General features: G+C 39.0%; 1 protein-coding gene across 2 annotated transcripts in view; it reads left to right on the top strand.

Moving 5' to 3' along the window:
• WWC2 (WW and C2 domain containing 2) overlaps positions 1–15,887 on the top strand; it is a 100,767-nt gene that overhangs the window by 41,232 nt on the left and 43,648 nt on the right. For both annotated transcript variants that reach the window (XM_065695145.1, XM_065695138.1), the window contains exons 3-5: positions 6,238–6,441; positions 7,438–7,514; positions 12,162–12,241. In XM_065695145.1, the coding sequence (XP_065551217.1) occupies positions 6,238–6,441; positions 7,438–7,514; positions 12,162–12,241 (361 nt within the window). The remainder of the gene's footprint in view (positions 1–6,237; positions 6,442–7,437; positions 7,515–12,161; positions 12,242–15,887) is intronic.

Genomic DNA, 15,887 nt, shown 5'->3' on the forward strand with positions numbered 1-15,887 from the left:
TGGAATGTCCTATTATTTATTTTTATATACCTGTTGAACAAATTATCACAGAATCACAGAATCACAGAATCCCAAGGGTTGGAAGGGACCTAAAAAGATCATCTAGTCCAACCCCCCTGCAAGAGCAGGGTAACCTACAGTACATCACACAGGAACTTGTCCAGGCGGGCCTTGAATATCTCCAGTGTAGGAGACTCCACAACCCCCCTGGGCAACCTGTTCCAGTGCTCTGTCACTCTTACAGTAAAATTATGTAGTATTTGTGAATTCTTCCTTAAATTTTGGGGTACAGATTGCTTGTTTGAGTTAAAATTTTAAGGGGGGGGGGGGAGGATAAGAAAAAATAAAAGCATTCAGAAAGCCTCTGGTATGTAAACAATAAAGTACATTCCTTAAGTGAGTTTAGTAACACTTGGGTGTTCTCCCTGAAACTAGTACTAGTGCATTTGCTTCTTTGCTGTTCATTAAGACTTGCATCTCGGTTGCCTGCAATATTTGCTTTGCCAGTTGAAGTACAATAAAGTAATATTTGCGCTTTTTTTCCCTTAGTGTATTTTTGCTGATTGCAGGAAAAATACTGGAGATTTGAAAGCCAGGCTGTTTATCAAGAAACGTGGGATATACTTATAGAATAAACATATCCGTAGTGGTTACGTAATGTTGATAAAATTCCTTTCACCACCTACCACTAAGCTAACTCATGTTATCCTGTGATGGTTGATCTTAGACACCATTGTTTCTCTTTTGACGTTATATGTCAAAGGGTTGTAGTTGATTTTGTTTGTGCCGTCTTGAGACATTTTTGTGTGAGATACCGTTGAAATCTTGGTTATCCTTTCAGTGCTGCTGGCCCCAGTTTTGCTTGTCTGCAGCCCTTTTCCAGGGGCTTGCCCTCAGTGTGCAGTAGGGTGCTTTCCAGTAGGTTGCTCCTGCAACCTGCTGCAGAAGAGAGTATGTGAATGTAACATTAGGGTGTGTGGGTTGAGGTGACATGGTGGAAATTATCACTGCCAAAAAGGAGGGCTATTGCAGTTATTACACAGCTCCAGCTGTGGCACACAACTACCCCTGCTCTTCTCCCTATACGTCTTAGGTCTCTGATCTTGTTTCTAGCCAGGTCGACTAATTTCGCTGGGAATAGCCTCTATTCCCAAATGGTGATTCTTCCACATTTACAGACTGAAATAAAATGGGCATGTGTTAAAGAGATGAGAATACTCTCTTCAGGATGAAAAGTACCATGTCCTGATTTTGTATCCTCTTGCTATGTATGTGTCCTTTTCAAGTAGCAATGTAACATCTCCAGCCTTTTTTTTTTTTTGTAGTGGGGCCCGTTGAGAGTACTTCTTCTCTGTGTTGCCTAAATGCAACTTGTCTGACTGAAGACAGTTTATATGTCGGTTGTTCTAGAGCCAGTCAGTGCTATTATTTTCTTTGGCAAGAGGAGATGTTGGAAATCTATTGCTTCCACATATTGTTAATCCTGTAGTAAAATGTCCTATTCTCTTATGTGTAGCAGTAGGGCGTCAGGGAGCTGTTCCCTTCCCTGTGGGATTTTAATTTCATGTATTTTAGGGAAATACGATCTACTGCTGATAAGGTAATAGCTTCCTTCTGTTCAAGTAGACTGTAAAAATTTGGCAGAGTTTCTTGATAGCAGACAGGAACCTAACATCTGAAAATAACTCATTTAAAAAAACCGGCATACCTGACTATTGCCTGTATGCTACATATAATATATATCTTATGTATAATTACACAGAGCATGCATAACATTGCTGCCCTAGAAGCAAGTTCTAGCCAAAGGAATAAACAAAACTGTCAAAGCATAAACTCAGTCCTGGCATTTCGGTTTTGAATCATTGTTTGGACCAACATTTTTGCTGAGTTGAAGTGCATCAAATCTGGCTGGGGGTGAGCCAGGAAGAGTGCATTTCATGAACAGCAGTATGATTAAAGCCAGCATAGCTTCCTCTTCCACATTACATGGCTGTGAACATTTCAGTGCACAGGAACGCCCTTGGGTGGAGCATGCCATCCTGCTGCTTGTGCGGTTCCGCTGGATGAGACTACAAGTGTTGTCTGTCTCACAGCATTTCCCCCCAGTGTGGGTAGTCACTCATATCTTTTAAAATAGGAGGAAATAAATGGCTTGTTTATATTTTTTAATAAATTTATTAACTATGCACTTGCAGTAATTAATTTAAACTAATTGGTTTTAAATCAAGATTTCTTAGTAGAACTGAGTAATTCTGATTTGCAAGTGGCTTTGCCAAGTGATGCTAAAACCTAGTCAAATTAGGAACAGGTAACCTGAATATTAGGTACACCACCACCCTTCTCATTTTGTTACTATGGAACATTATTTTGCATTATCATTGGACAGGGAAGTTGATATATCAAGTTTTTTTTGAATTGAAGCAGTGCTGTTGATAAAGCCTGCTATTTAAACTCCTCATGTACAACTGCTGCTGTTTAAGTTCATTTTGAGCAGATGCCATTGGTTAATATCCTGGTTTATGTTATGGAAAATGATGGCCAGTACATCTTCATTTTCTTTACAAGAACCAGCTGAACTCCTGAGCTTTACCTGGCGATGCTGAAAGTGTTGGAGAGGTTGTGCCCAGGGGGATGGTTGTTTGTTCTCCACTGCTGATGACTGAAGTCCAGTCAGTGTTTTTTAGAACAGATATGACTCTGCAGCTCTGTCTAGTGTTCATAACCTGTGCTTGCTCCTCACCTGACCAGCTAGCAGTCTGGTTTTTGCATCATTCATTCGTGCTGCAGACAAGGTTGTAAGGCATCCTGTTGCTGTCACCAGTGGAAACATGTCCTAAAAAAGGAATGAGATCTCCAAAGTTTATTTTACATTAGCTGTTGAATAATAAGGGTAGGAAAATGTTTGGATGTTCTTTGTGGTTTAAATTTCACTCTTTTATTTAAGCATTAAGGGTTTCACATCTCATTTTGAAATGTTCACCAAGCTGTTCCCTCAATGACATGCATGTAACTACTGCAATAATATTCTTGTGTACAGAGGTTTCACCTTAATTGCAGGTGCTTGAAACATTCTCATCCAAGGAAAAAAAATCCTTATCTCTGTGAGGCTTTGGGAAGAATAAATATTTGGTTTTGAAAGAACTCTGGTTTTTAAAAAACGTATTGGCTCTGGGAAGGTACATGTGCTCAAATGAACATGCTTTTTGAAATGCAGCACTACGGTACCAGAAATATTATCCAGTCTGTCTTTGGGTTTTTATCCTCTGTGGAGTAAACCTGCTGATTAAAATTGAGATAACTGAAAAGTATAGATGAGCAAGCATATGGTGCTGCTGTACAGGCATACATATATATATATATATATATATATATATATATATATATATATATATATGAACAACTTGCCAAACAAGTGATAGGCTTTTTTGGGATTTTCCACTTCATAATATTTAAGAAGACGTAAAGTAAAAAATACTCTAGAGCCTTTTCTGCTTGGTAAAAGTTGAGTAACAATTCTGGGATAGTCATTCCGTTACTGCTTTGCTTTTTCCAGGATTATGTGTTTTCCCAACTGGAATGAAATACTTGCAGACAGAATTGGCTGAGAATAATTTGACCAGTTAATGTTACCTACACAGGCACATACCCAAACCTCAGTATGCTAAAGTTACAGTATGCAATTTTAAAATGCAGGGTCACCTTTAACTTGTTCATGACTATCAATATAAAAGATGTTAGCTCATATAATCATACTGTTGTTTTGCACATGCAGCTTGGAGAGGCAAAAAGAAAATGAGTGTATTTGTCAGCAGTACAGAATAATCTGCTCTTGATCAGCTTTGTCCTTCTCTTGCAGTCACAAGGACAGGGCATCTGTAGGCCACGTTTTAGAACTCTGCAGGCTACATTTGGTCTTTGGGCTGCATGTTGAGCAATCTTCACTTAAAACCTACAAGGCAATTACTTACAACGTGCTCGAAGATGAGACCTTCCAATCTTGTAAGATTATTTGGTGGCTGCTGGTTGCACTCTTAAAACACAATCGCATCATTACATTCTTCTAAAACCCCAACATAACTGCGTTTATCCTATTTGATCATTGACCCATGAGAATCCTGCTTCATGGTCTTCATCCTGCTTCACAAAAAAAAGACAGCTCTTCTAATTTGGTGTAAATAACTGTGAATGTGGAGGTGTGTTAAAGAACAACAGTAGTAAGTGGACACAGATAAGGGCATATGTTGACCTTTTGGGAAGGAAAAGGTATTGATTTGCTTCTTTGTGTGACTGATACCTTTGTGGAAAAGAGCAGGTGGCTATAAACACAAAGATACGTATGTGTGTCCATAGCTATAGTTAGGTTTTTTTGAGAGAGTGTTTCTGTTGAGGTTATTGGAAAACCAACTGTGTATAAAGCCTCTCTGCTTTAATCGTTTATGCACCACGCTTGGGTTTATGTGATATATACTCTCTATGCATCCATTGTGCACATCTAAGAAATACTTCTCCTGAGTAGCAATACAAAAGCTTGACATGTTTGTAAGCGATGGAGGGTGTATGTGTGTGTGTTTGTTTTTAAAATCATTGGCAGTGCAATAGAAATTGTCAGTTTAGGATTCTACAGGGTTGCTTTTATGGGATGCTTCTTTTTATTTATGTCTTCTAGTTTGTGATATTAACACCAAAAAAGGCTTTGAAAACCTGGTAGTCAGTTGGTATGGGAGATTGTTATTAACCAGAATCTGTTCTTATCAGCTTTTGCTGTTACAAAATCTGTTTTCATATATGGAATTGAAAGAGTGCCTTCTCCCCAGGAGTGCACTTCAGCTACAGTTCAGAGCAATCAGATTGGTTCTACTGCAGTTCTTTTTACCCAGTCTTCAGCCTATGTTCCTGTTCCCACCACCCCCCCCCGACCCGCATAGGTCCTCACAGTAAAACAACTCAGAGAACTAAAGTGGCAGAAATCTAACCAGAGAATAAACTTCCCTCCTCCTTTTTGCAGAAAAACTCTGATGTAAATACTAGGCATTTAAATACTTTGGTATTAAATGTTATTTTTTAGCTCTGAGGATTTATAGTAGTAGCTTAAAAAAAAATGCAGTGTGTTGCATGTTTGCATTTAGCTTTCAGTCTTTTCATGGCTGTGCCTTATCAGAATGTGTTTGTACTTAGTAGAGCTTTAAAGGAAAAGTATTCATTGTACAACTTCAAAAACTGCTGAACTACGTCAGGAAATATTAATGATAAGATTGAGCATGCAGTCGTAACTCTTCCTCTTTGCATTGTTTACACTGTTAAAAAACTCTATAAATCTTAAAAACCTGCATTTAGATTGATCTCATTACAGTTTCTTAATATATACTAGTACAATATGTCTGATCCTCTTGTCTGTGCATTCTGTGCAAATCCGTCTTCTGTGCGGCTGCTGGAGTTAAAATGGTTGACCTGAAGCCCTTCATGAATTAAGGGCCCGTTCCAGGTTCCTCATTTAAACCTGGGTAGTTGGTGGGAAGAAGTGGACATCTCAAAGTCAGTTCAGTCCCATGTATCTTGGGCAGTTGTCTTTGATGAAGTGAAGTGCCCTCTGAGGGTGGCCCTCTCTGTTTATTGACCATAAAAAAGAAAGTTGTATCTGGGATCAGATGCCTAGCAGGGATAAGAATAGGGTTAGGTGAGATGATCTGGAGAGTTAATGATCTGTTAGTTCAGTTACAGGGGAAAAGATAAAAGTGGTTTTGTAGAGGGAAAGGAGAGATAGCCACTATAAAACATGAATAACACATGACTGTAAAAATTAATGGAGAGGTGGGGGGGGGTGTAAAAAAAATTTAATAGCTCAGCTTACTCTTCATTTTTGTTCAGAAATGCATTCAATTTTAAGATGTCATTGAAAGACTTTTTTTGGTCCAATTATTTCCAAATACTCTGATGCAAAAAAAAAGGAAATAATTTTTTTCTTGAGGTTTAGGATGTTATTCATTCAGGCTTGAAGGTGTGGGAATCATCTACATAAGCATTTACCTGTTGATCCTTCTTACACACGCTATTATGTGTGCTTCTTACGCACACTATTGTGGCAAAGAAAAACTTGAATAAAACTGAGCATTTGCTTAGTAACCAAAGGCAAACTATGGTTTAGATTTCTATAGCTGTGAATTACAGAAAAGTAACAGTCTAGTTGTCAATGGATTTCAGCAGAGGTCTCTTTAAATCCTTTCTTTTTCTCTTATAAAGAAACAACACAAATAGAAGATCCCAGGAAACAATGGAGGCAAGAACAAGAGAGAATGTTAAAAGATTATCTTATGATAGCCCAGGATGCTCTCAGCACTCAGAAAGAACTGTACCAGGTGAAAGAACAGAGACTGGCACTTGCACTGGATGAGTATGTACGGTTGAATGGTGCCTACAAAGAAAAATCAAGCTCTCGTACAAGCTGTAAGTACAGTAGAGAATACAATGTAGCTTCTTTGATCTATGCTTTGCAGGGGATCCTGTTTCTCTTTAGGATGAATTTTCAAGGTTTGCTATGAACACCTTGTACTCTGACTTTTTTAGAGATAGCATCCCTACTTTTTGTATTATTATTTAATATAAAGGTATTCTGCTGGAGAGAACCCTCTGTGATACAATTGAACTCCTTTGAGCCGTGCTTTAGAGCAGTTGGCTCTGAAATCTGTTTTGTCGTGCAGTTTGTCAGAACAAAATTCTGCCAAATCTAGGTTCAAAGTCAGTAGGACCTCTTGCCTTCCCAGCTGCATACTGAAATGGCCCTACTGCATGAGAAGTGTCTGCAGTAGACCAGGAGGGGAATTTGTTGGGTCTTTGTAAAAGCAGCATATAACAATTTTTTAGCCTGTGTGATGTGATCAGGAGTGAAGTAGAGATACATGTTACAATGGTGGTCAAGGAATTGGCATTGCAGTAGATTGTTGTCAGAGGCTGATGGTCAAACATCTCTCTTAGAAGTCCATAGTGTGATAAAAGTAACATGCAGCTGTGAAAGAACTGAGTGGCAGACCTCTGAGACTTCTGAATAAATCTTCTGCTTTCCATAAATCTCCGTAGAAATTACAGCTTCCAGGAAGAGGTGATCACAACAAGATGGCTCAGCTAGAAGAATGGGAACAGAAAGCAAGGGGTAGAAAGCCAGGGAGAATAAAGTACTGCTTTAGGATCCTAGGATAAGCAAAAGAGGAGAGATGCCAAATAGTAGTAGAGGAAGAAGGGGGAAAATTTTGATTATTTATTAATTATTGCCATCCGGCAATGCTGACTACTTTATAAATGATATGTTTTGGTTGGTTCGGGGGTTTTTTACGTATTACATGTTTTACTGCACTTTTTAGATCAACGTGGATTCCTCAAGAAAGAAACTACTTAACGATTCAAAAGTACTTAAATATTTGTCCTTTTTTTGTCTTTTAAAAAAAGTGTTCTCAAGCTCCTCATCAAGCACAAAGTATGACCCTGACATTCTGAAGGCTGAAATCTCCACTACAAGATTAAGGGTGAGAGTACTTAATTCATATTCATTTGTATTCTGTGTGCAAAGTTTATGAGTAAAAGCTTGAACTAGCAGACATATCTTATCCCCTTGTACTGAAACCTCTTAGTATTCTCATTAAATACCATTCAGAGGTTTTTAATTAACTTTAAAAGTCGTCTGTTACTTTCAGATAACACATTTTGGGGAAACTGGCAGATATTCTAATTAGATGTGGGTTTAAATAAATCTGATAACTATTTTCATTTGTATGCTTTTGTTTTTGAGAGGAAGAGTAAAAGTCTGTGGGTGAAAATAGGAAAGTAGTAGGCCAAGGTGAGCTGCAGCTACATGACTGTTTTTACACAGTCTTTCTTCTGTGAGAAATGCACCATTAGCTACATGAACTGCCTCACAAATTTCTGTTGGTTTGCAAATCACTTTTCAATAATGGTGTGAAACTTTGCTCTGTTTTGTCAAAATGGAACAGTTCAGAACAAGAATGAAAGTTTGTGTTTGCGTTTTGAAATTACTAACGAAAAAATAACCATTATTTGGTCAACTGTGTTCAGTATGGTCACTACAGACTCCATATAAAGAACTTTCATTCACAGATTATCTCTAGTGAATTTATTTTGAATAAGGAGGAAATGGTTTGGAAGGCATTTAAAATCTATACAGGGAGTTAATTTATTTAAGCTGTGGCATGTAATGCTCTTTGGATAATCTAGACTTTGTGTAGTTAGTAATGAAAAAAATTAGACCAAACCATACAAGCTAAAAAGACAGCATCTCACAGCATAAGTCTTTCGATGAGGGCTGGAATTGGCTCAGGAGCGCAAGCGACAGCAGTTACTCAGCTGTTCCATTGCCCCCTCCTGGTTTCTGCAGAGAGCAGCACTCACAGGGGCCTCCAAGAGTAACATCCTCCTTCCCCTAGTGTAAGAGTTATGATTAGGAATCCAAACAATTAATGTTTAAAATAGATTGTGGAATAGCTCATTAACATTATAAAATCCAGTATAAATCAGGGGTGGAACTCACTGTAAAACTGGCATCTGGATATTGCCCTCCTGACTGCTTTTACACCTGCTTATCCTTACCAATATCAATTTGTAGTCCCTTATCCTTTAAGAACAAGGGAAATGGTTGGTGAGAGAACTTATTCCAACACTAGAGGAGGTGGGAGGAAAAATTTGTAGTTTTAGTAAGGAGAATCAATAGCAGTTAGAACCCTGTCAGTAATAAGAATGAAAAGACAAGGTGAGAGCTTCTTTCTAAAATGAGTGGAGCAGTAACAGATGTTCCCTTTGGCAAGGAGATCACTAGTATGTTTGGGAAATTTAACAGTGTTGTTAAAGAACAAAACACAGGACAAAATTTAAACACTGTCACCAACAAGTCAAAGAAGGGAAAATTCAGACCTGGTTCTGTGTTCAGTTTTTCTCATTTTCTAGCTCTGATCACTTCCCAGCACAAGATGCAGAAACACTGAAGTGCCTCTTGGCTGCGGAGTTACCATTTTGTTCACTGAGGAAAGAGGCAGATGTGTTAATCAAAGTAATTCATTTTTTGGGGGTGCTTTCTTCTCTTTGTTATTTCTTGTAGTCAAAGAGCCTAAGATCCTGGTGGCTCCCAACACCTGATTTATTGGCATCGCAAAGTCCAAGTTGCATGTGTGCCTAAAATAGGTGACCTGAATCTTGTCTGCAGAGTGTAGGAGGGTGCAGTCAAAGAATATCTGTATCAGCATAAAGTGTGTTGTCATCCAAAGCCACTGGTTATGAAAGTCATTGAGATAAGAAAGTGGAGCCCTGTCATGCTAGGGCTGGAAAGTGGTTTTCATGGAAGTTGGCAAGAGAGGTATGACTATTATAATAGTTTACCCTTATTTGAATATTTGAGGATGCTTGCTAATATGCCACCTTTTGGCATTTTACAGTATATGCATGCTTGGACTTAATGGGAAACAAAGTTAGTCATTAATAAGTTGCTAGCCAACTGGTTCGGATTTACCCATTGTTTAGTGAATTATTAGGTCAGATGTACTAAATCTGTTCCTCTCTCACTGGCTGAGTCTTACTGGTATCATCAGGTTAATGGTGGCTGGAGGGGGGAAACTCAGCATTCCAGGAAGTTCTGAATTGACCTTTGGCCTTTTCCTGGTTAGCTGTGCTTAATATATGCATGGATACATGAAATGCCTATTGTGCAATAGGTCATGGAGAAAATATGACAGAAATCAGACAGCTGTTAAAATAAGCAGGAGAAGAAAGATCTTTCTCCCAAGATTCAAGCTGAAAGATCTGATCCTGCAATGGACTTTGAGTGGGACCATTTGGGATCTTGGTTAGTAATCAGTAAGATAATTCAAACAGCACAAAGCATATGTGATCACAGTATGGTTTATGTATATGCAGCGAGTAGGGGATGCACCTTTATAAAATAACAAGGGGAGGGGTTGTTTTCCCATTAGTACTCAAGTGCCAGGAATAGAAGGGGGTTAGCACAGGAGCATGCTTAAAGATGCTGTTAGAAGCAGGAAGCGAGAGGCCTGTTAGGTGACTTAAGATTATGCGCAGAGGCAGTAGGAGAGGGGTGAAGGATAAAACAAGTGAAGAGTTGTGAAAAAGCAGGAACTATATGAAAGATCTGAAGGAGAAGACAAGGAGCACAAGAGTAGTTTAATGCAAGTATGATGCAGTAAACACAAAGCCTATATTACGATGTAGGTCACGTCCTTCTAGGATAATGTGCCTAACTCACATTTCCTGATAATGAAATGATGATGAATCACAGCAGAGGACACTCAGAAGATGATCTTGAGGGTTTCTGTAAGGGTTTCCGAGAGATCCAATCCTCTAAGTTGAAATCAAGTATGCCTTCTGCTATTACTATAAATTCACATTTCTGATTTTAAAGAAAAACTGTAACCATTCTATGTTTCTCAGAAAAGTTTAGACTTCTTTCAAATTTTACACATTACCTGGAACACACAGGTGATATCTCTTCGTTTTCTATAACCTTAATCAGAACACTTGAGAGATTATTCTTGGGGGTTTTGTGCTAGTCCGGGAAAAAACTGTTAAGGAGCTCTGGATCTGTACTTACTCTCTGTTTATCATGCTAACTATTCAGCACAGTCAAAATAAAAACAGGTTTCTGTCAAGTAAAGCAACTAATGATGTCAGTTTCTGAAAGCCTGAACCTAACCCTTCATCTAGAAAACAGATTTTGCTTTGGAGAAAATGGAGTTTAAAAGCATTTTATTTCTGTCACAAAAAACATTAGTCAGAAGCTACAAACCTGAATGCCTATCATTCACAAACCCATACAAAGACCCCACAAATCACTGGTTATTTTAGACACACAAAGCATTTTAAGTCTGTTGGAAAGCTACAGCAGCTGTTGATGCTTAGCACTTTTACTCACCTGGCACATTGGGAATCTTCTTCCTCTTCTTGTTATTATTATAATATTTTTTTATTTGATGAACAGCACTAAGCAAGACGTCTGAGGGTATTTGGGTACAAAAAGTCTTGAAGACATGTTTTGAAATTAATTTCGGTTAAATTGGTCAAAATTCCTTTTTAATGGAATGCTTTAATACCCAACTCTGCTGAAAACAGGTTTCTATCTGAGGACCTGTATGAAAATGAGCAAGAATTTCACAGCAGTAGGTGATAGCAGGGGACTTCCAGCAGGCTCTGCCTTTTTTCACCTTACTATTGGAAAGCTAAAATCCTGACAGTATCTGGCTAGAATGGAGAGTGCCAATCAGCCAGGTATAGATGCACAAAACCTGAAATTTGGAAGTCTGCATTTCAAGAAGGCATTTCTGCCTCTGTAATCCTATGCTAAGGATTAATTTTAATTTGTACTAAAGTACAGTCCTTAGTAGGTGGTCCAGAAACTTTGGCTTAGTACGTTTGGGAAGTATGACATGAAATGTTAACTAGAGGATTTTTTTATTTAATCTATATTCATAAATCTTTGGCGGTGTTCTCATATCTGCTAACATCTGAAATAGCAATATGAAGATGAAAAAGCCTATTGAGCATGTAGATTTAGGGAAAGCAGGGGTTCTTTTGCCAAAGATATTTTTACTAAGTAGATTCATATATTTGCAATCCAGATGTGTTTAGTGATTGTTGTCTTTGTATGAAATGAATGTGAACTCTATATTTAGGGATCCAGTCTCGGTAAAGCTTTATCAAAAAGGATGGCTCATAGGAGAAAGGAAAAAAAAACAGTCCAAACTTGATCTTTTACAGTGCAAATGATGCGAGAGGCTCCTGGAATGAAAGGGTGAAAAAAATAAGCAGCCTAAAAATAAACAGGCATGTCCCTGTAGGACAGTTGGAATGCATGCTTAACAAGTGAGAAGTAAATTACTTGTTAAAGTTCTCTCAGGTTTAATAACACAGTGTGGTATTGATACAAATAAGGAATGTGATTTAATCTGCTTGTGTCCCTTTAATACTAAAACATGTTGCGCATAGACATCAGGAAGAGAGCCGATCCTTTTGTTTTTAATATGTGTCAGTAGAGCAATTTACTCTCTCATTTTTTTTCTCATCTGATGTAGAGACTACATTAATTGTTCAAAGCCATGTGTTGTGCTGTTTAACAAGAGGAATTTTCTAATTCTTGCTTTGATTTAACACACAAGGTTAAGAAGCTGAAGAGGGAACTCTCTCAGATGAAGCAGGAGCTGCTGTACAAGGAACAGGGTTTTGAAACACTGCAACAGTGAGTAAAAGAAAAGAGTTGAAACTGACTTAATTCAGTCGACCAGGTTTTTTAGGGTTTTTTTTTTTTTTGGCATGGAATTGAATCCATCTTATGTAAGACAATTACTGGGGAAAAATGAGAATCTAGTAACTCATGTTGTTGCTGTTAGGAAGCAGGCAATCTGTGGAAATGGCAAACCTATTGTGCAAGTGTTAACATGAGAAATCTGTTCCCCCTCCTATTTTTTTTTTCCCCATGAAATAGCTAGTGTTACGAAGAGGCAGAAAGAAAGGCAGTGGGAAAGGGTCCCAGAAAACAATTCAGCTGCTTTGTGTGTCCCATTTAAACATTATTTTATTTTTATTTTTTTTTTTTTTTTTTACAAAATTGAAAAAGGTAGTTAGGAATAAAAGGTTTTTATTTCCTTCTTCCCAACTTCCGAGCTCAAAAGAGAGTGAGGGGAAGGTGCTGTTCTCGGAGGTATAAAAGGTGTGCAACTGTGCAGAGTTTGAAATGAGTCACAATTTGAGAATTAGAGACCTGACTTTCTTTGTTCCAGTTCCTGGGATGCCTGGTGTCCAAAGGGCTGATGCTGAACTGGGTGAGCATTCTGGGTATTTAACTAGTTGGATTATTAAGGGGTGAATTTTTTCAGTCTGAGCACTCCCTGCTGCTTCTGAGTTACAAAGCTGGGCCCTAAAGTATTAAACATAACTAGAACTGTCACCACAGAGAACTTGCTGCAGGAGAAACCTTGCTAACAAGCATGTTTTCTTGACTAATGTGAACAGAAATTTTTTAATGCTAGTTATTTTCTGTATTGTGGTATGTACCCATACATTAAGGATACATTTGAACAATAAAATGCTGAGCTGTGAGCTATTAGTATGCTAGTTCCAATAGCAGAAAGGAATGTTGTAGCATTAAAAGTAATACTGTCTGGATTCACTGACTCTCTTTCTCTGGGTCTCCTGTGTATGGCAGTGTGCTGTCAGGTAAGTGATAATCTCTATGCTGGAGGGTTTACAGAATGTATAGGGAAGATGGACAAAAGGTGGGAGAAGGGAAGTGCATTAGTTGTATGTCTGTCTTCCAGGTAAATAAAATGCAGAGAAGTGCTTTGCAAAGGATGACAGAGCGTCTGTGATTGGGGTTCAGTGCCGAATTCTAAACAGAACATCTTGTGGGCTCTTGCTTGTGTGTTTTGATAGATCAGCAGGATTATTTTTTTTTTTAAGTAGGAGGAAAAAATTCCTGTCCAGGAAATGGTCAGTCATAATTAGAGACCTGCCAAAATGGATGAGAAACAGTTTTCTGGTATGAAGAGTTTGAAAGTGATTGGAAACTGAAAACCCTCAGCACCATAGGAGGATCCCACACGACATCCTTGTCTCTAAATTGGAGAGACATCAATTTGATAGGTGGACCACTCGGTGGATAAAGAACTGGCTGAATGGCCACACACAAAGAATTGTGGTAAATGGCTCAATGTCCGGCTGGAGACCAGTAACGAGTGGTGTCCCTCAGGGATTGATGTTGGGACCGGTCTTGTTCAACACCTTTGTCGGTGACATGGACAGTGGGATTGAGTGTGCCCTCAGCGAGTTTGTCAATGACACCAAGCTGTGTGGTTTGGTTGATACGCTGGAGGGAAGGGATGCCATCCAGAGGGACCTTGACACGCTTGTGAGGTGGGCTGATGCCAACCTTATGAAGTTTAACCATGACAAGTGCAAGGTCCTACACCTGGGTCAGAGCAATCCCAGGCCGAGCTACAGGTTGGACAGAGAAGAGAGTCAGAGCAGCCCTGCGGAGAATGACTTGGGGTGTTGGTTGATGAGAAGCTTCACATGAGCTGGCAGTGTGCGCTCGCAGCCCAGAAAGCCAACCGTATCCTGGGCTGCCTCAAAAGGAGTGTGACCAACAGGTCGAAGGAGGTGATCTTGCCCCTCTACTCTGCTCTTGTGAGACCTCACCTGGAGTATTGTGTGCAGTTCTGGTGTCCTCAACATAAAAACGACATGGAACTGCTGGAACAAGTCCAGAGGAGGGCCACTAGGATGATCAGGGGACTGGAGCACCTCCCATGTGAAGACAGGCTGAGAAAGTTGGGGCTTTTCAGCCTGGAGAAGAGAAGGCTGCGTGGAGACCTCATAGCAGCCTTCCAGTATCTGAAGGGGGCCTATAGGGATGCTGGGGAGGGACTCTTCATTAGGGACTGTAGTGATAGGACAAGGGGTAACGGGTTAAAACTTAAACAGGTGAAGTTTAGATTGGATATAAGGAAGAAATTCTTTACTGTGAGGGTGGTGAGGCACTGGAATGGGTTGCCCAGGGACGTTGTGAATGCTCCATCCCTGGCAGTGCTCAAGGCTGGGTTGGACAGAGCCTTGGGTGACACGGTTTAGTGTGAGGTGTCCCTGCCCATGGCAGGGGGGTTGGAACTAGATGGTCTTGAGGTCCTTTCCAACCCTAACTATTCTATGATTCTATGCCAGTCGAGTCTCTATCCTCCTTCATTTTGACTGAAACAGAAACGTAAGATTTGTTTGTTATTTCAATATATAAAGCCTCCTAAGGAGCATAGGGAGAAAAGGATAGTTGATTGAATTTATTTAACCATAAATCAGACTTCATTTGAAACAAAATTTAGAAGAAGAAAGGCACATTGATTCTGAAGCTTAAGATAATAAAAACTCATGCTGCTGTCCCAGGATTAAAGGTTAGCCAATCATGCTGGTTTTATTATATTAATTCAACAATGAAGTATTGTTTTAAAGCAGCTTGCTCACAAGCCATTTTGATAGGAATCCAAAGCATGTTTCAGAAACTGTCAACAGCATTCCACAGAAACACAATGGACGTTTGTTTTTAAAATTCAGTCAGCCACCTTCAAACAGTACTAATCCCATTAATTTAAAACAGGATGATGGAATATCCTACATGTCAGAGATCTTTCTTGTCTGTCTTAATTATAAACAGAATAAAGCAGTTGCAATTTGAATGTGGCACATCATATTACTAGGCAGCATGTGGTGTATTACCTCACTTTCCATTCATGATCCCAATTGTTGGACTACCCTGTATCTATTTGACCTTAGCAACCTGATAAGTTACCAGAAATTGAGTGTTGTCAGATAGTAAGTGCCTACCTATGAAAGAATTTGAGGAACTTTCAAGATGAAACAAATATGTCCTTGAATAGGAATGAGTACTGACTCACATAGGTAATTTTCTTAGACAAATGCAGTTCTAGTTTGTACAAAAACTGAAATTTGAAGAAAGGAAAGCAGAGATGCTCAGAGCCTTAAAGACTGCTTAAGAACCTTTATATCTTTGTGCACGAAACTGGAAAAAAAATTTAATACAGTTACAGGTGTTTCATGCGAGTTGATATTCTTGCAGGGGATGCTCAAGTTCACTTCAGATCATTGAAATGTTTGCTCATTCCTTGCTCACAAGGTTAATGTCTTCCAGCAAAGATGATGGATGGTGATAAAAACAGACAACCAATTGCATTATAAAAGAATGTATTCTCTACTAAATGCTTGACTTTTGTGAAGATGGTTGTTGGTTTTAATTTTGTGAAGCATAGCTGCAGTCATTTCTGCAATGCTATGAAGAACTCAGTTAAACTAGAGATCAGAGAAATGTGTTTACAAAC

The sequence above is a fragment of the Lathamus discolor genome, chromosome 1 (assembly GCF_037157495.1).
Source record: "Lathamus discolor isolate bLatDis1 chromosome 1, bLatDis1.hap1, whole genome shotgun sequence".
Classification (NCBI taxonomy): domain Eukaryota; kingdom Metazoa; phylum Chordata; class Aves; order Psittaciformes; family Psittacidae; genus Lathamus; species Lathamus discolor.